The sequence below is a fragment of the Sander vitreus genome, chromosome 4, assembly GCF_031162955.1.
Source record: "Sander vitreus isolate 19-12246 chromosome 4, sanVit1, whole genome shotgun sequence".
Lineage (NCBI taxonomy): Eukaryota > Metazoa > Chordata > Actinopteri > Perciformes > Percidae > Sander > Sander vitreus.
In genome coordinates this window covers 28772133-28787958 of record NC_135858.1, presented here as the reverse complement: position 1 = coordinate 28787958, position 15826 = coordinate 28772133, and the positions used below count along the sequence as shown (strand labels likewise).

Sequence of the window (15826 nt, the reverse complement as noted above, 5' to 3'; positions counted from 1 at the left end):
ATGCAAATCTTAAATTACAAATGAATTATTCTGTACTCCTAGAAAAAAGTGATTCTTTAAAAAGATGTATTCAGAACTGTCTTGGAGTGTCGGAGCCGGTGTCACGTTGTTTAAAAAGGTGTAACGTGGAACTATAATTACTTTTGAAAAATTAAATGTTAATGCAGTAATTATTTTATTTAATGCATTTTTTTTTTTTAAGTTTATTGGCTGTTCTGAAAGGTAGGATTGGTAGGTGGTAAGTGATACCTTTTTTTCTCCAAAATGAGATGAATACCACTTCAAACATGCTGACCACAACAACTTGAATCTTAATTAATTTTTAACATTTCGAAAAGAATAGAGTTCCTTTTCTATCCTAACAAAATATAAGCAATACATTTCTTCTTTCTTTGTCAAATAAGTGTCATTTTTCTTCTCTTTGTTGTTGAATCTGCTGTTTATTTTCAGCACCTTTGTTCTCCGTGTGCACACCTATTTATTTGAGGACCGTCAGCCACAGTATTTCCTCCGTTGTAAAGGAAAAATCAGGTCACTGAAATAATAGTCTGAATCAACAAAAGTACATTTCCAGGACGAAGCCTGATCTTTTGCGTGGTGCAAATGTTCCACCAAAACAAGTTCTTTCCCGAGACTATTCTTTTGGATTCGTTGGATTCATCTCCAGATTCTTGCTTACAGAATGAGTCTGGTATTACTACAGAACCATTAATGTTGACTGACAAATTTTAGGTACAGTATCCTGTTTGCATCTTCATGTAAAAAAGCCACAGTCACAGAGAGTAATATTGACAGTTTAGCCGCATTGTGAGACTCACTGGCATTCTTTTGATCAAATGCTTAATTTCCCAATAATTTGGAAAAAAAAAAATCTGCTGCCCAGTATACAGTTTATAAGAAGGTATGTGCACAGTATGCAGCTGCATGTTTCTAAACAAATTCGTAGAATACAAACCCATCAAACATACTGAGGAAAATAAAAAGTATACTCTTGTCCTCTGGCACACAAAGTGAGTACAGTCCTGATTTGTGCAGCTCACTGCCGATAGATTTCACATCTTGGTAGCATGACAGTTAGGCTTACGTCTAAGCCAAAGTAAGTCTTATTATATTATATCAGTGAGCATCGATGTCTGCTCCCAGATTCACACAGGACTCAACAGAGAAAGTAGGAATGCTTCCAATGTGACGGGGATATAGGGGAGGGGGGGGGGACAGAAAGAAAGGCAAGGTGGGATGGAAAGACGGATGGAACGAAGTAAAGAGGGATGGAAAGATGGGAAGAATCTGAGGAGGTGAAGGGCAGGCGGTGAGTCTGCATTACTCTGAACAATCGTCACAATAGTCTGATCCTTACTAAATACTTGTGGTCGACTGCCAGCGTCCTTGTGTCTGTAGGTACTTGGTGTGTGTGTGTGTGTGTATGTAGCCTGCCTGTGGTTAGATTGTTATGCGATGAGCAGGGCAGTTTTTTTCCACATTCAGCGCTTGATTCTGTAAAGATGGCTGATGGATGGTTCACTCTCATGACATACCAGCTACATTCCATCTGGTTCACTAGCTGTGTGTGCGTGCATGTGTGTGCATGTGTGCGTGTGTGTGTGTGTATGAGCCACTGAAAAGGTTTACACTTGATAAATGCAACATGTTTGATCAGGTCACTGAGATAATTGAAGGTGACAGTTCATGCAACGTTTCAGCCTCTGTGAAGTGAAATATAACTTCTTTTTGTAAATTCTAACAAAAAATATTTAGAAATAAAAATATTTACAAGACAGTGTGCAGCCTGAAGTCCACTGCCAAGCGTCATTTCCACACTTCCCATTCATAGTAAGCAGCCACACAATGCATTCTGGTAGCGTCGCAGCAACTTTCGAGAAGCGGGGCACCAAGTTGCCAGCTATTCATTTGCATAAAGCTGAATCCAGGCTACGTCATGCAAATCAGGGGGGTCCAGTTCGACCCGCCACCTCTCTGAAACTCACGAAAATCTTTTAAACTGACTTTTGCCGATCTAAAATGAAGACAGATTAATTAACAGCATAGCCTATTCCTCTCATAAAATGCCTTCAGAAACACTTTTCGGTGAACTATTTTCGTAAAATAAGCAAACGTTTCCAAACGAGCCACCATGTTGGTACGTTTTGAAATCCGGGAGCAGACAGCCCACGAATGAAGCGTTCGTCCAATCAGGTGCAGCCATCACGGCTGTAGGAGGTTTTTATTGTTCTTTTTGCTTTTCAGAGGTCAGTGAAGAGAAACTGATAACTGCTAGTGGCGAGCCCATCAAGCGTCCAATGCTGGGAAGTGGGGCAATCCCTGCCCTCAAAAAACGCCATGTGGACACATACCATGAATCTGTTGCCATCTGTTCTGAAGTGTGTAAATGAAAAAGGTACAGAGGAACACACATAATGTTCCTATACTGTATCTGTGTCGCCACTGCAGGCTTTGGAAGAATCTTATGCATCATGGGTCTGATTGTAGACATTTTAGTTTTTTTAGGGATCAGAACTATTTTAAAGGATTCATCAAGGGGAATCCTTGATGAAAATATACTCTGCACTTTATCAACAACAAGTGCTGAAGAGCCTTTTAACCCCTGTGACTTCAGTTTAGCAGGGGACAAATCCATCATGGAAGAGGCAGCAATAGCAGTTTCTCTACCAACAGAAGCCTTGATAGACCAGAATACAATGCAGCCACAACACAAGATGTTGTCCATTGAGAAGTCCACATTCTTGTTTTATTCAAACTTGAAGTAATCACTACCTCCCCACCTGCACTTTTGACTGGGGTAGAATTACGAATGACATCTCACTGTAACAACGTCGTTTTTGTGTAATCCTTGTACTTTGAGTATTTAAAAAAAAATCAGTAATTTTACTTTTACTTAAGTAGTTAGATGAAAGGTGATACATCAGCAGCAGAGAATAAGCTGCTGGTGAGTCTCTCCACCTGTCTGTCTTAAGCTAAAAGATAAAACTTCCTTTATCCCAAAGGAAATTAGTTAGTTAGTGTACAGGAAGCGTCATGTGACACATATCATGTGACAGTGTTGCTGCTGGTGTGTCTGCGGCTCCAGAAGGTTATGGATAGCATTATTGTAGCAAAGTAAAAAAAAAAAAAAGATTGCATCTACCTTAATTAATCACTAATTTAATGCACCATCTAGCAAGCATGCTAACTGACCCAAATCAAACACACCTGTCCCTGACCAACAGGTGCATGCTGGGTGTGGCTAACATGCTAAATGCTAACATGCTCATGGCGGATCCTCCGGTAGTGACTCCTGCTTACACTTTTACCTTCAGGAGTGTGAGGACGTTCTGCTGTTTGTGAAAGCTTTAAGGAGCACACTGGGACAGAGTGGCTGAGTGGACTGGTTATACTGGGACAGAGAGGCTGAGTGGACTGGTTATACTGGGACAGAGAGGCTGAGTGGACTGGTTATACTGGGACAGAGAGGCTGAGTGGACTGGTTATACTGGGGACAGAGAGGCTGAGTGGACTGGTTATACTGGGACAGAGAGGCTGAGTGGACTGGTTATACTGGGACAGAGAGGCTGAGTGGACTGGATATACTGGGGACAGAGAGGCTGAGTGGACTGGTTATACTGGGGCTGAGTGGACTGGATATACTGGGGCAGAGAGGCTGAGTGGACTGGTTATACTGGGGCTGAGTGGACTGGTTATACTGGGGACAGAGAGGCTGAGTGGACTGGTTATACTGGGACAGAGGCTGAGTGGACTGGTTATACTGAGACAGAGAGGCTGAGTGGACTGGTTATACTGGGACAGAGAGGCTGAGTGGACTGGTTATATTAACATTATGCAAATTGTGGAGGACTTTGTGACTCAAGACTTGCAGAATGACGTCCAGACAGGTGAGTACAACAACAAACTCATTAAAGTCCCTCTCACGGTGACTACGTCAACACCGTGTGTGTGTGTGTGTGTGTGTGTGTGTGTGTGTGTGCGTGCTCTGTCTCACCTTTGCTGTAATATGCGTTTGTGGCTGCAGCTGCTGTGGAGTGTTACACATCTCTGTGTTGTTTTTGTGATGTTTTATTCTGCTGTTGATTCTATATGAGATGGTTTCCAGTTATTTATTTTATGTGGCTTAATATTGCTTGTTGCACCTGCTGCGTTGTCCACAGCCCCTTTTTTTTTTTATTTTTTATTAATGGTCAGTTTTGTTAAATTGTCTGAGTTTTGCCTCCTTCTGGTTAAATCGAGTGAGGCTGAACTGAGGAAGGAGGCTGTGTATTTATTATTGGTGATCAGTTGTATGAACAGGCTGAAGAATGTCGTCTCTAGAAATGGAATGTGTGTTTGGTTTGGACATAAGGGCTCATGTTGTTCCACTGTGTGTACGTCGACATTTTATGCAATTTATTTTGTAGCCTAAATATGTTCTTTAATTTAACAGTAGTATCACATATTTTTCTTACTCAGAGTACATTTAACTGACCTACTTCTTACTTTACTAAACTACATTTTTACCATGATTTTACTTTTGAGTAAAATGTCTTACAGTACTTTTATTTGAGAACAATATTCTGGAAGTACTCTTTCAATCCCAGTTTTTTTTGTTGGCAATTTGGGAAATATGTAGGCAGATATAGAATATGTACTGTAGTAATATATGGAGTGAAATAAGTAAAAGTCAGTAACGGGGCTGTAGTTTCAACACATTCTCACTCCCAACTCGTCAAATGCTGACGGTCATGACACCTTGGTGTCATTTTCCAACGCTCTGGGTATCGCTTTGGCTTCATATTTTAACGTGCTTGGTCAGAAAATAATGGACTACAAGGGTAGGGCTTTCCTTCATTTTCAAGACATATTTGCAGGTTTTCCCACTGAGGGTTGAGCAGTCAAGTGTTACAGAGACTGTCCAGTAACATGTGATTGAAAGATAAAAATCCCTAACGGCCAATTTGTCCATCAGCAGTTTGAGTCCTGTCAAATTTTCCCTGGGAAAGAACTAAATTCCCTTCATGTACCTCCAGCATTAGCTAAATACTCTACATAATGTCAAACAATGAATGTGACTGGAACTGGTTCTTTGTAAAAAGGAATATCCTGTCACTTCCATTTATTTAAGTCTTGTAACTAACAACAACGTGTCCAAGCTGCAGTGGAGTTCATTCCTGGCATTATTGACATTGATGTGGAGTAACTCTTCAGCTAAACTGCACCTCTGGTTTAGTCTGATCCCGGCTGCTGTGTCTAGACTCCTGTAGAGCTCAGTGTATCTGAGGTTTAACTTAGATCTGCTGCAGACCTGGTTTAACTAAGGTTTAGGTTCATTTCTAATATATTTGACAATGTATGTTCTTTTAAAGGCAACGCTATAATCAAATTTATATCATTGTGTCATTGTGAGGGAAGATGTCACTTCTTTCTCAATTCATTTTTAATGCCAGAGACAGGGTTATTAATTATCTAGTCTATATCCTTGACATTTCACTTCTGGGATTGCTCTGGTGCCGCAGGAAATTCCACCGGATGCATGTGTTTTCGCTGATGTCCGTTTCCTTCCTCCTTCCTTTTGCATTCTAAACTCCGGTGGATTTCTGAGGACTATGGTTAACTGCTCCTCAGATCTCTGCAGGGTAAATCCAGACAGCTAGCTAGACTATCTGTCCAATCTGAGTTTTCTCTCGCACGACTATTTTGCAGCGGCTCCGTGCGGCGCTTAGCGCCGCCCATGACGATTGTGATTGGTTTAAAGAAATGCCATCAAACCAGAGCAAGTTTTTCTTCCATCCCAGAATGCTGTGTGGACTAGCCAGACACTCCTCCCCTCCGCAGCATGTGGATGGTCTGGCAAAGCGAGACTACTAATTATCTGACAAACACGACAAGCGGCAACGGCAGCAGCAGTTCTAGACCATTTCAGGGATGGAGGGGCCAGGCTGGGGCCACATGCAAATTTAGGCGTACCAAATATATTAAGTACGAGTGTTACATACCACCAACCCTCCAAAGGTTTGGTTCTACACAAGACTAACGATACACACGTAACAATAAACACAAGAATACTCAATCAGTGTTAACCTGCATTTGATGTACAGTATCAATGTCCCCTCTTTGGGGATAAAGGTGGGGTTAAAAATGTATGAAAATATTTGCCACAGTTAGGGGGGCCAAAGGGGGGTTGAGGCTTAATATTACGGGGACACTAGCCACCCTTGCCCCCCCCTCCCTTGAAGGAAAGACTTTCCAGTAATGTAAAGGCTATGGTTTAGCTGCAGTTCAGTTGAACATGTGCTTGTTCTGATAGAAATCTGGTTCAACTAATAGCCTACACAGCTGCTCAGAAATCCCTGAGCTAGTCAGATAAATTGTAGATTTTAGACTTATCTTAACTTTTCTCACCAAAATTAGCGTTTTTATATTTTTAAACTTGGTAAAACCCGCTAAAAATAGGCTCGATGGTATTTTTTGCCCCCCAACCACTCCTTCCAGGCAGCGCTGCAAACACTGCCTCCAAGGCACCTAACCCGAACCAGTGCCTAATCCTAGTGCCAGGCAGTGCTGCCTGAAAGGAGCCGTTGGGGGCAAAAAACACAGATAAACTAAAAATAAACTCCTTTCCCATTGCCATTTTTTCTGGTGTCACAAACACGCCAGAAAATAGGGTTAGTAAACAGTAGAAGGCAGCCTGGAGGCCAGTGAAAATGTTATGGTGGATGCTTCTTTTTTACGTCCGTGACTTATTTAGTTTCTCTTTTAAACTCGGTGCCGACTAATTTGGAACTGCTTGCACAAAGAGAGACGGAAGTTGCGGCTGAGATGAGTCTCAGAAGTTACCGATGGTGTTGACAAGCCTTTAATACCGTTATGAACGTGTCCACCTGGGTATCATGCTTCTATTACTGCTGATAAATAACATGTGACTTCCGCAGTCATATGTCCCAGGAATGAATGCCGATTGTAACCTTTCCCACTGCACACAAAAACCAGATGTTAGTTGTTTTTTTGTTCAGTGCTAAAGGGACTTCAGTTGAGTTGACGGGAACACACCTTAAACACTGACCAGTATGCATAGGAAACTGAGGGCAACAAACAATTTTCTAAATTCTGGCAACAACAAGCTGCACCTCTCGCTACATTTGGAGGAGTCTTTGAGCTTGGCCCGAAGCTGTTGGCCAGTTATGACATATTCGGTCAAGAAATGTAAACTACGAAGGAGCTGACCCGGGATTTCGGACACACCTTCAGAAACCTTTCAGAAATGTGACAGAAAAAAACATGGAAAAGGACATCGCAGTATATTCTACTACACTATTAGCAGTGGTGGAATGTAACTAAGTACATTTACTCCAGTACTGTACTTAAGTACAAATGTTGAGGTACTTGTACTTGAGTCTTTTCTTTTCATGCCACTTTCTACTTCTACTCCGCTACATTTCAGAGAGAAATATTGTACTTTTTACTCCACTACATTCAGCTTTAGTTTCTAGTTACTTTCCAAATTAAGATGTTTGCACATAAAACACATGTAGTTTATGATATCTGATGTTTTATTATAAATGAAACTAGCCAGCAATGTAACGGCCTACAGGTCCAGCTGAAATGATTAGACCATTAAACACACAACTGGTTGGATCCTTTCCAGTTTGTAAAATGTGAGAATATTTCTTTACTTTTAATACTTTAAGTACATTTTCCTGATGATACTTACTTACCTGATGATACATACTTTTACTTAAGTAACATTTTCAATGCAGGACTTTTATTTGTAACAGAGTATTTTTACAGTGTGGTATTAGTACTTTTACTGAAGTAAAGGATCTGAATACTTCCTCCACCACTGGTTTTTAGAACGACAGGTGATACCTGGGAAATGATGCAGAGCAGAAACACCAAAACACCAAAGAAAAAGACAAACAATACATAATAAGAAGTCAAGGAGACTTTGTTTCACAACACTCAGCACTCAACACTCAGTGACCCATTTTGTCACACTTTGACATTTGACTCTTGAGGGGCCTCCAAACCCAAACTTTTAGTGATTCTCTTGTCAATCTGTCATTGTTTTGTGCCGGTTTAGGTAGCACTTAACAATGACCTTTGACCCTGCACATGTTAAGGATATGTTTTCAAGTAATCTCAGTTTAGAAGAGTTGGGAGAGTTATTAATAGTTTAAGAATAGAGATGGGAAGATGACGACTAGGTAAAGAAAAGAAGAACGGAGCACATTTCCCCAGAATAACTCATTTCCCTGATTTTTGCGGTCTCGACTTGTCTGAAAAGCATTTCTTTTCACATGTGCTATCGATCTGCAGGCTTAAGGGACTTTTAGAGGCGCGGCAGGTTTAGGTAGCGTAAAATGGTGACCTTTGACCTTGCATGGGATTGCACTGTGTTTTTAACAAGCACCAGGTGTAACACGCTCCACTGGGGGTTCAGGGAAACATGCAAGTATTTAAAAAGGGGGCATTCCACCCTAAAACTGAATTCACATGATGTGGTGAGGGTGAGAAATGTTTAGATGGTTTTGAATAGAACAATAAAGTCTCATGATACGTGTTTTCTAATGGTTTGATGGACACGCCACCAAGTTGTGACAGAGAAACATCTGAAACAAATGCCAAATATGTAATGTAAGATTGTTTTTTTTCCCCAAGACACAGTGCTGTAAGAATCCGTTTTGGGCAAAACAAAAGACAATCAAAACAAATAACCAAATCACATTACAGCTTCTCCAAAGCAGTTTTACTCTCATGACAGAAAATTGAATGTGAAAATCTTGAGCTTTGGTAATGTAGCATGCAGACCTTTTTTTAAAAATACTAATCTCGTGTGTACTTCAGTGATAAACCGGGCTTGTTAATCGTCACAAATCTAACTATGATCATATGATTTTTTTTTCAGTTTATTCAAATATACATTTCATGGCATTGAGTGTCCTTTTATGTCAGCTGTAAATGTTGCTTGTTTCTAAATCAATGACCTAATTATCAGAAAATATTTTTCACATAAACAGACCAAAAGGCCATTTATTACTTATTCTTTTTTTAAATCTTCAGATTTTGTACATGGATCAGTATGATCCTACATCATACTTTGCTGTTATATTGGATATCAACTTGTGAAGGTTAAACTCATCATGTCACGTCATGTTGCCAATAAAAAAGATCACAAAATGAAAGGTGAGTTCAGGTGGGATTAGCCTCCACCGCCTCACTTATAGAAATGGCAAGAATTCCGTTTTAGGGTGCGATTTCCCAGTAACATACAGCAGCCGCTGCTTCTGTAGATGGAGCCAAAATACCCACAATGCTCTACAATGTGTACATTTAACAAGAAAAATGTGCCAGGTGTGGTGACGTGTGAAGATGTGCAGTCCCTTATGACACATGTGTGGATGTCCGGACAATTGATAGCAATTGGGTTAAAGATATTTAACACATTTTTCATCACGTAATAACAGGGGAGTTGTGTTGCATCTTTATAGTCTCACCCCAGACTTTGAATGATGGGTTTCTCCAATGTGCTGAGTGCAGATTGTTCCTGTGGTGTATATATTGTGTATAGGAAACACTGTTGTACTTCATGTCTTTGTATTGTTGCCTTTTTGTTTATTTGTATGTTGTTTGTATGTCTTTTTTTAATTCTCTTGCACTCCTGACTGCAGATCTAGTCTCCCATTTGGGACAACATTTGTTCAAGGCAAAATATGTGTCAAACCATTCAAGTACAAACAAGTATTGTGGTGCTGCACAGATGTCCTAGTCTACAAATCCTATCCTACAGACTATAGAAAACATCTTTGTTTGGTACAGAACCTCGCAATAATCCCACTATAATCATTTTAATTTTCTTTCTTTTTTTTTTTTTCTTTTATGAAAATAATGATATAAAATGTATCATTGCCTACAATATCGTGAATCATATCACAATATCAGTCAAAATAATCGCAATTAGATATTTTCCTCATATCGTGCAGCCCTATTCAAGATTACTTTATTTGTCCCTAGGGACATTTGTCTTGGACATACAGGCTGCCACATACTGCACTTTAATTGTATGCGTTTGTAACAGACATTAAAGTGCATTCAAATACGTGCAATTTCACACCCTCCTGATGTCCATGAGGTTAGGAGATTCACTGACAGAGGGATGATAGAGTTGTTGCACCTATTTAGGCATATTCTCCTGTATTTAATTGGAACCTTATAGTGTCTTCCTGATGGGAGCAGTTCATATTCTGAATACAGGACGTGGGAAAGGTCCGCGATCATTTTCCTAGCCTAAATAGTCTTCTCAAAGAGCTTTCGGAGGGAGGGATGCTCTTTCGTCCCCATCACTTTAGTTGCTGTGTGAACACACTTCACAGCGTGTCCTTTTGTTTGTGGGTAGACAATGCAGAGTGCAAACACTGGATGAATAACTTTTGATGTGCATTTAAACAAGACATAATTATTTCCAAGCTCATCAAACGTCATTGCTGCGAAGTCCAAAATGTAAGAGAAAATTACATTTTACATTACAAAAGAAAATTCTGTTTTTGTAATTGTAATAAAAGCCTAGATTGTAAAAATAATGGGCAGGGCGTCGGTTACGTCACCTATTGGTTTGTGGACTGCTGTTTTGAAGCCTCGAGTTTGTCACCATCTTGGTTTTTGCAACTGGATGTGACGATTTTTGACGCGAGGGTGGAGCTGGGGAGGATGACGCGGCCAAGCCAGTGTTTATAGTTTCATGGCGCTGCTAAGCTAAATGGCTAAAGGGGGAAAGTTGTCGATTTTCAACCCTTCAGACGTGAGTCATCCAAGTGAAGATTTGCTGGCTAAACACGGACCTCAGGGTACTGGGGCCGTTCATCTGCATATACGGCATGACAGAAAATCTGCAGACTTTCCCTTAAGTTACCAGGTAGCGGTAGCTAGCAAGCTTGGTTGTCATAACGCTGAACAAGACATTTTTAGCCAAACAAAGTGTTAACTACTAACTTTGATGACGTGAAAACGCACAGTGAGAGGATCAAAGTTAAATATGACAACCCAAAAACAAGTTCAGGTCTATTTTAATGCCCACCGTGCCATGGATAGCATTGCTAAGCCTCTGTCCTGATTGACAGGTCGGCGTGTAGCCACGCGCCTAAATGCCTGCTTTATCGTCTATTTTAAAATAAATGGGACCATAATTTACAAAATGAACATCATGCTGTATTGAAGAATACTACTAGAAACTAGCGATTGAGAGCATACACTTGTTATGAAAATGTTTACTGAGGTAATAAATCAAGGGAGAAGTAGGATAATTTCCCCTTAGACTTCTATAGAAACAGACTTCTTTTTGGAACCAGTGGAGTCGCCTCCTGCTGGAAATTAGATAGAATGCAGGTTTAGGGAGCTTCAGCACTGGTTTCACTTTTCAGAATGTTGGGTTAATTGTGGTGTAATATGGGTATTAGACCACAATGTAAAGTCTCACTCCCTCTGAATTCTCACAGGTGCTCACAATCGCCTACAGTAACCTTACAGAAACACTAATGGGCAAAATAATGGGTCCAACCTCCTGACCTCTACAGTTCAGTGTTCTGCTCTGAAACACTTCAAACCTTTTCAGGTGTGTGTGTGTGTGTGTGTGTGTGTGTGTGTGTTAACAGCTAAGAGAACCAGGTCCAGATGTGACAGAGGGTGAACGGCTGGGAGAGTTTGGGAAGAGGGGGTGTGAGGAGGGAAAAAGGGGTACTGGGGGAGGATGAAGGCGGGAGGGAAGGATGAAATGACAACGTAAATCCCTCCGATGTGAAGTGATGAATTCTGACAGCGGGTCAACCTGTCATGCCCACAACCAGCATTTGACCCCTCAGACCTAAAAATGATTTCTAGATTCAAGCTGTTCTGATCTATTAGCATCAAATGCCTTCATCCAAGACTCAAAAGTAATTTTTGTATCATTTTAGACAACAGTAATATGATTTTAATTTCAACTTTGCACACTGTCATGCTAAAAATATAAGATTTGTTTTAACATTTGTCCAATTCTTTCAAGGAGTAGTTTTTGTGTGATGACTTATTGCACATTAAAGGTCTCGTTCTAGAATTTCCATAAAGTTATGTAGTTTAAAACCAGCAGTTTTTTTTACGACTGCTCAAATTTTCATCAATTGTCATATCTTTTTTTTTTTAATCAGATACTTGATTTGTATGATGGATTATTCCTGTTATATAAAATAACAGGAATAACCCATTGATGGGTTATTCCTGATTGATGTCTCTTTATTGATGTCTCTTTATTTCCGTGTGGAAACATCAGAAGCCAAAATCACGATGTAATGGAGACCGGATCCCCCTCTATTAGATTAAGGTTATAAGGACTCATTAGCCACAAATCTGGTTTCCAGGAGAATTTCCAACCACTGTGGAGTGTCTGCTGGTGCAGAGCCTAACAAGGAGTGACAATTCAGCCTCTGATATCAGTGAGGCATGCAAAAGAATAAAAAAAGAGAGAGAAAAAAAAAAATATATATATATATATATAATATACATTTTTTTTTTTTATTCTCCTTTTTTCTTCTTTTGCATGGGTGTGGGGGGCTAAATTTGTGATTTAAGATTTCTAAATAATCCAAATTGAACTTGTCCGGCAGAGTAATATAAAAGTGTTTGATTTCTGAAATTGGAGCAATTGGATGGAAAAGCGGTTATAAAATGACAAATGTCGGTCTTGTTAAAGGACTACTGAGCAAGGCATCAACCTCTTCATGTAATGTCATATATCCTGGATTAGAGCAGAGAAATAAAACCTTGATAGCCTGTTATTTTAATGTTTACATCGCCTAACGATAGTGAGGAGACATCCTGTACTGAGAAACCATTTTTTTTCTGTTTCTTTAATCCAATATTAAATACAAATAACAGTTGAATAAACGGCAAAGAACATCAACTTCAACAGCTTTTTATTTTTTTTAACCGACACCTGCTGTCTAGTGTACAAATATCTTAAATGATAGTAACACATTTTGTTATTCTAGTTTTAAACTTTATTTAATAAGAAACAACTTTTACATGTTATACTGTCTCCTCATGTTAAAGTAATACTTATTTTTTGTTTTTTGTTGTAAATGTATCACTTGTTAAAGAATTTTAGTATATCCATTTTCTAATGAACATTTCTGCATGTTTGCATTTTGTATTATGGACGGATGTACAGAATCCAGTCAGTTCCGTCATGTGAAATATATCAGCTCCGTTAACCACTAAGAAACTGAAGAGAGTTTACAACAAGTGACTGCAGAAATTCTCATTTTATAGGTTCAAGCCCAAACTCCTCTTTGAGTTTGTTTTCTCAGTGTACTCACCGCTTTGCTTCTGCACCACGCCAGACCCCATTTTGATCACCTCGCATAGGAAGGACATCACAATGGCAACGAGTCGCAAATGCATCTGGGCTACTGGCAAGCGCCCGCTTCAGCGCCAGGCTGTGGACATCTGCGAGCACTCCAGGGGTGGCAGGTTGAAGATTTTAGTTCCACAGCGAGGGACAGAAAGAGACAAGAAGGGGGGAAAAGGGGTTAAAAAAGAATGGGATGGATGGCGATGAAGTGGAGAAGATAGTCTTGCAGGCCCAAAGCAGCAATGAAAAATAGAGAGTGTAATGGTGCGAGAAGAGAGCAGAGACAGATGAGAAAATCCTCTTCTCCTTTTGTCCAGCTTCACGAGGAGGATTTAAAGGCTAAGATGAGGAGACAGCCGGCCATAAACAACAAAAGGAGAGCACGGGAGAGTGGGGAAAGACCGGAGGTGAGGAGAGCAGAGAGCCTTGTCTGCTTTCCCAGACTGGCAGCTCGGAGGGAAAACTCACCATTTAACTACCACTGTCAAATTTGCGATAAACGAGCTCCACTTATCCCGTAGCCATCTTTAACCCTTTATAGGGTGCGCTCTCAGGGCCTAAGTGGTTCCATATTTCCAGCTTGATCTTTAGCCCCCTCCTCCTGGCTCTATCTATTGTTGTTCAGTCTCTTCTTTTTATTATCCTTGTTTGTTTCCTTGGCCTGTATACTGGGCAAAGTGGTTTTCTGTGGCAACCCTATTAAATGTGGGCAGTCAGTAAACTTAATTCAAGCACGCTGAGTGGAATAAAAGCAGCAGGAGAACAGCATAGCTGAGAGTTTAAAGTTTGATTAAAGCTTGCCGTGTTTGTTGCGATTGATTTGTTGTGTCTGTGTGGGTAAGCAGTCAGGTACGTAGGAAGTCTGCGATTTACGAGTCTGAGATGAAGAGGTTGTGTTAAAGGCAGACTCAGTTGTGTAGTACGTGCGTACAGTATGAGACAACTCAACCTCTTTGGTTGATCGTAAACCTTCCTGTAAAGAAAGTATATTGGATGAATCTACTTTCTCCAAACTCTCCGCATATCAGTTACTTCTGCCTGATAATCTACAGTTCATCTCCCCCTGAGGATTCTGGTAGGTTTATTTTATAGCTACCTGTTAGCCCTTTTCACTTTCCCTAGCCTATATTCACGACGTTCCACTTCTGGGAATGCTCCGTTGCTGCCGGAAATTCCGCCGGATTTCACTCTTTTCGGCTGGATGTCCGTTACCTTGTTGGCGTTCTAAACTCCGGTGGATTTATGAGGACTTTGGTTAACTGCTCCTCAGATCTCTGCAGGGTAAATCCAGACAGCTAGCTAGACTATCTGTCCAATCTGAGTTTTCTGTTGCTGCTATTTTGCAGCGGCACCATTGTTCCGTACGGCGCTTAGTGCCGCCCAAGACGATTATGATTGGTTTAAAGAAATGCCAATAAACCAGAGCACGTTTTTCCTCCCATCCCAGAATGCTGTGTAGACTAGCCAGACCCTCCTCCGCAGCGCTGTGAAGGAAGGTCTGCCAATGCGAGACTACACTTTCCCTAACCCTGACAGAGAGCTGCGAGTGCCGAAACTTAACCATAAGAAAAGTTGTAGCGTGCTTTAGTTGCTACGAGTGGATAATGTATTCCAAAAGCAGATATTGCAAATTAAATATACTGATAGTGAAATACATACTCGTGGCAAATACATACTCCTCTTTCGCTTAAAAAAAATAATCCGGGCGGCAATTATGTATCTTTCAAAATGTTTTTGCTGTTGCAAATTATTGGTATATAATCATCATTTTCTAGGAGGCAGGATGGGTAAAATTTATAAAAAAGTTTACAAAAGCACGCACATCCAGATGATGAATATTAATATTAATAATATAAAAAAAAAAATCTCGTGAAGCACTTTGTGACTTTGTCTGTGATAGGTGCTATATTAAATAAACGTAATATTAAATACCAGGTGCTGGACAGAAGAACACGTATAAGACGGAAAAATAGAGTCTGCACACTAGATAACGCTCCCATGAACATACGTGTCACAATATTTGTTCGTGGGAGCATTATGTAGGGTGAATTATGTCACTTGAAAGCAAGCATTCTCATTATGAAAATGATTTACCGTATTTGTTTTCTTTTACCAGCTATTCCCGACATACACATTATTTAACTATTGCATCTAAAACATCAATAGCAATTGTAGGACTCTCTTTCGACAAAAAATACAATAAATGAAGATTTTGTTGCATGAAACATAAGATAAATAAAACAATCCCTTCTATTTGAATACATACATATATATTTCAGTGTATGAGCTCAAAAGGCCAAAAGTGGACACCATGTGGTCGCAGTGTTGTGGCTTTGACTTTGACTCACACACTTAGTTGCATGTTATCCTCCGCTGTTTGCCCTTTCTCTCCATTCCCTTTATTCCAAACCACTTTAATGTGCGATGTCATGTCTTTATTAAGACTTATTTTCTCCTAAACTA

The 15826-nt window shown here is 40.1% G+C and overlaps 1 protein-coding gene across 1 annotated transcript in view; it reads right to left on the bottom strand.

Annotated features, from left to right (window-relative positions):
* The window catches only part of rspo4 (R-spondin 4), a 57011-nt gene extending 43523 nt beyond the window's left edge, over nt 1–13488 (bottom strand). Inside the window, exon 1 of the mRNA XM_078247320.1 lies at nt 13329–13488. Within this exon, the coding sequence (XP_078103446.1) occupies nt 13329–13413 (85 nt within the window). The 5' untranslated portion in view covers nt 13414–13488. The remainder of the gene's footprint in view (nt 1–13328) is intronic.
* Nucleotides 13489–15826: the final 2338 nt, after the last annotated feature.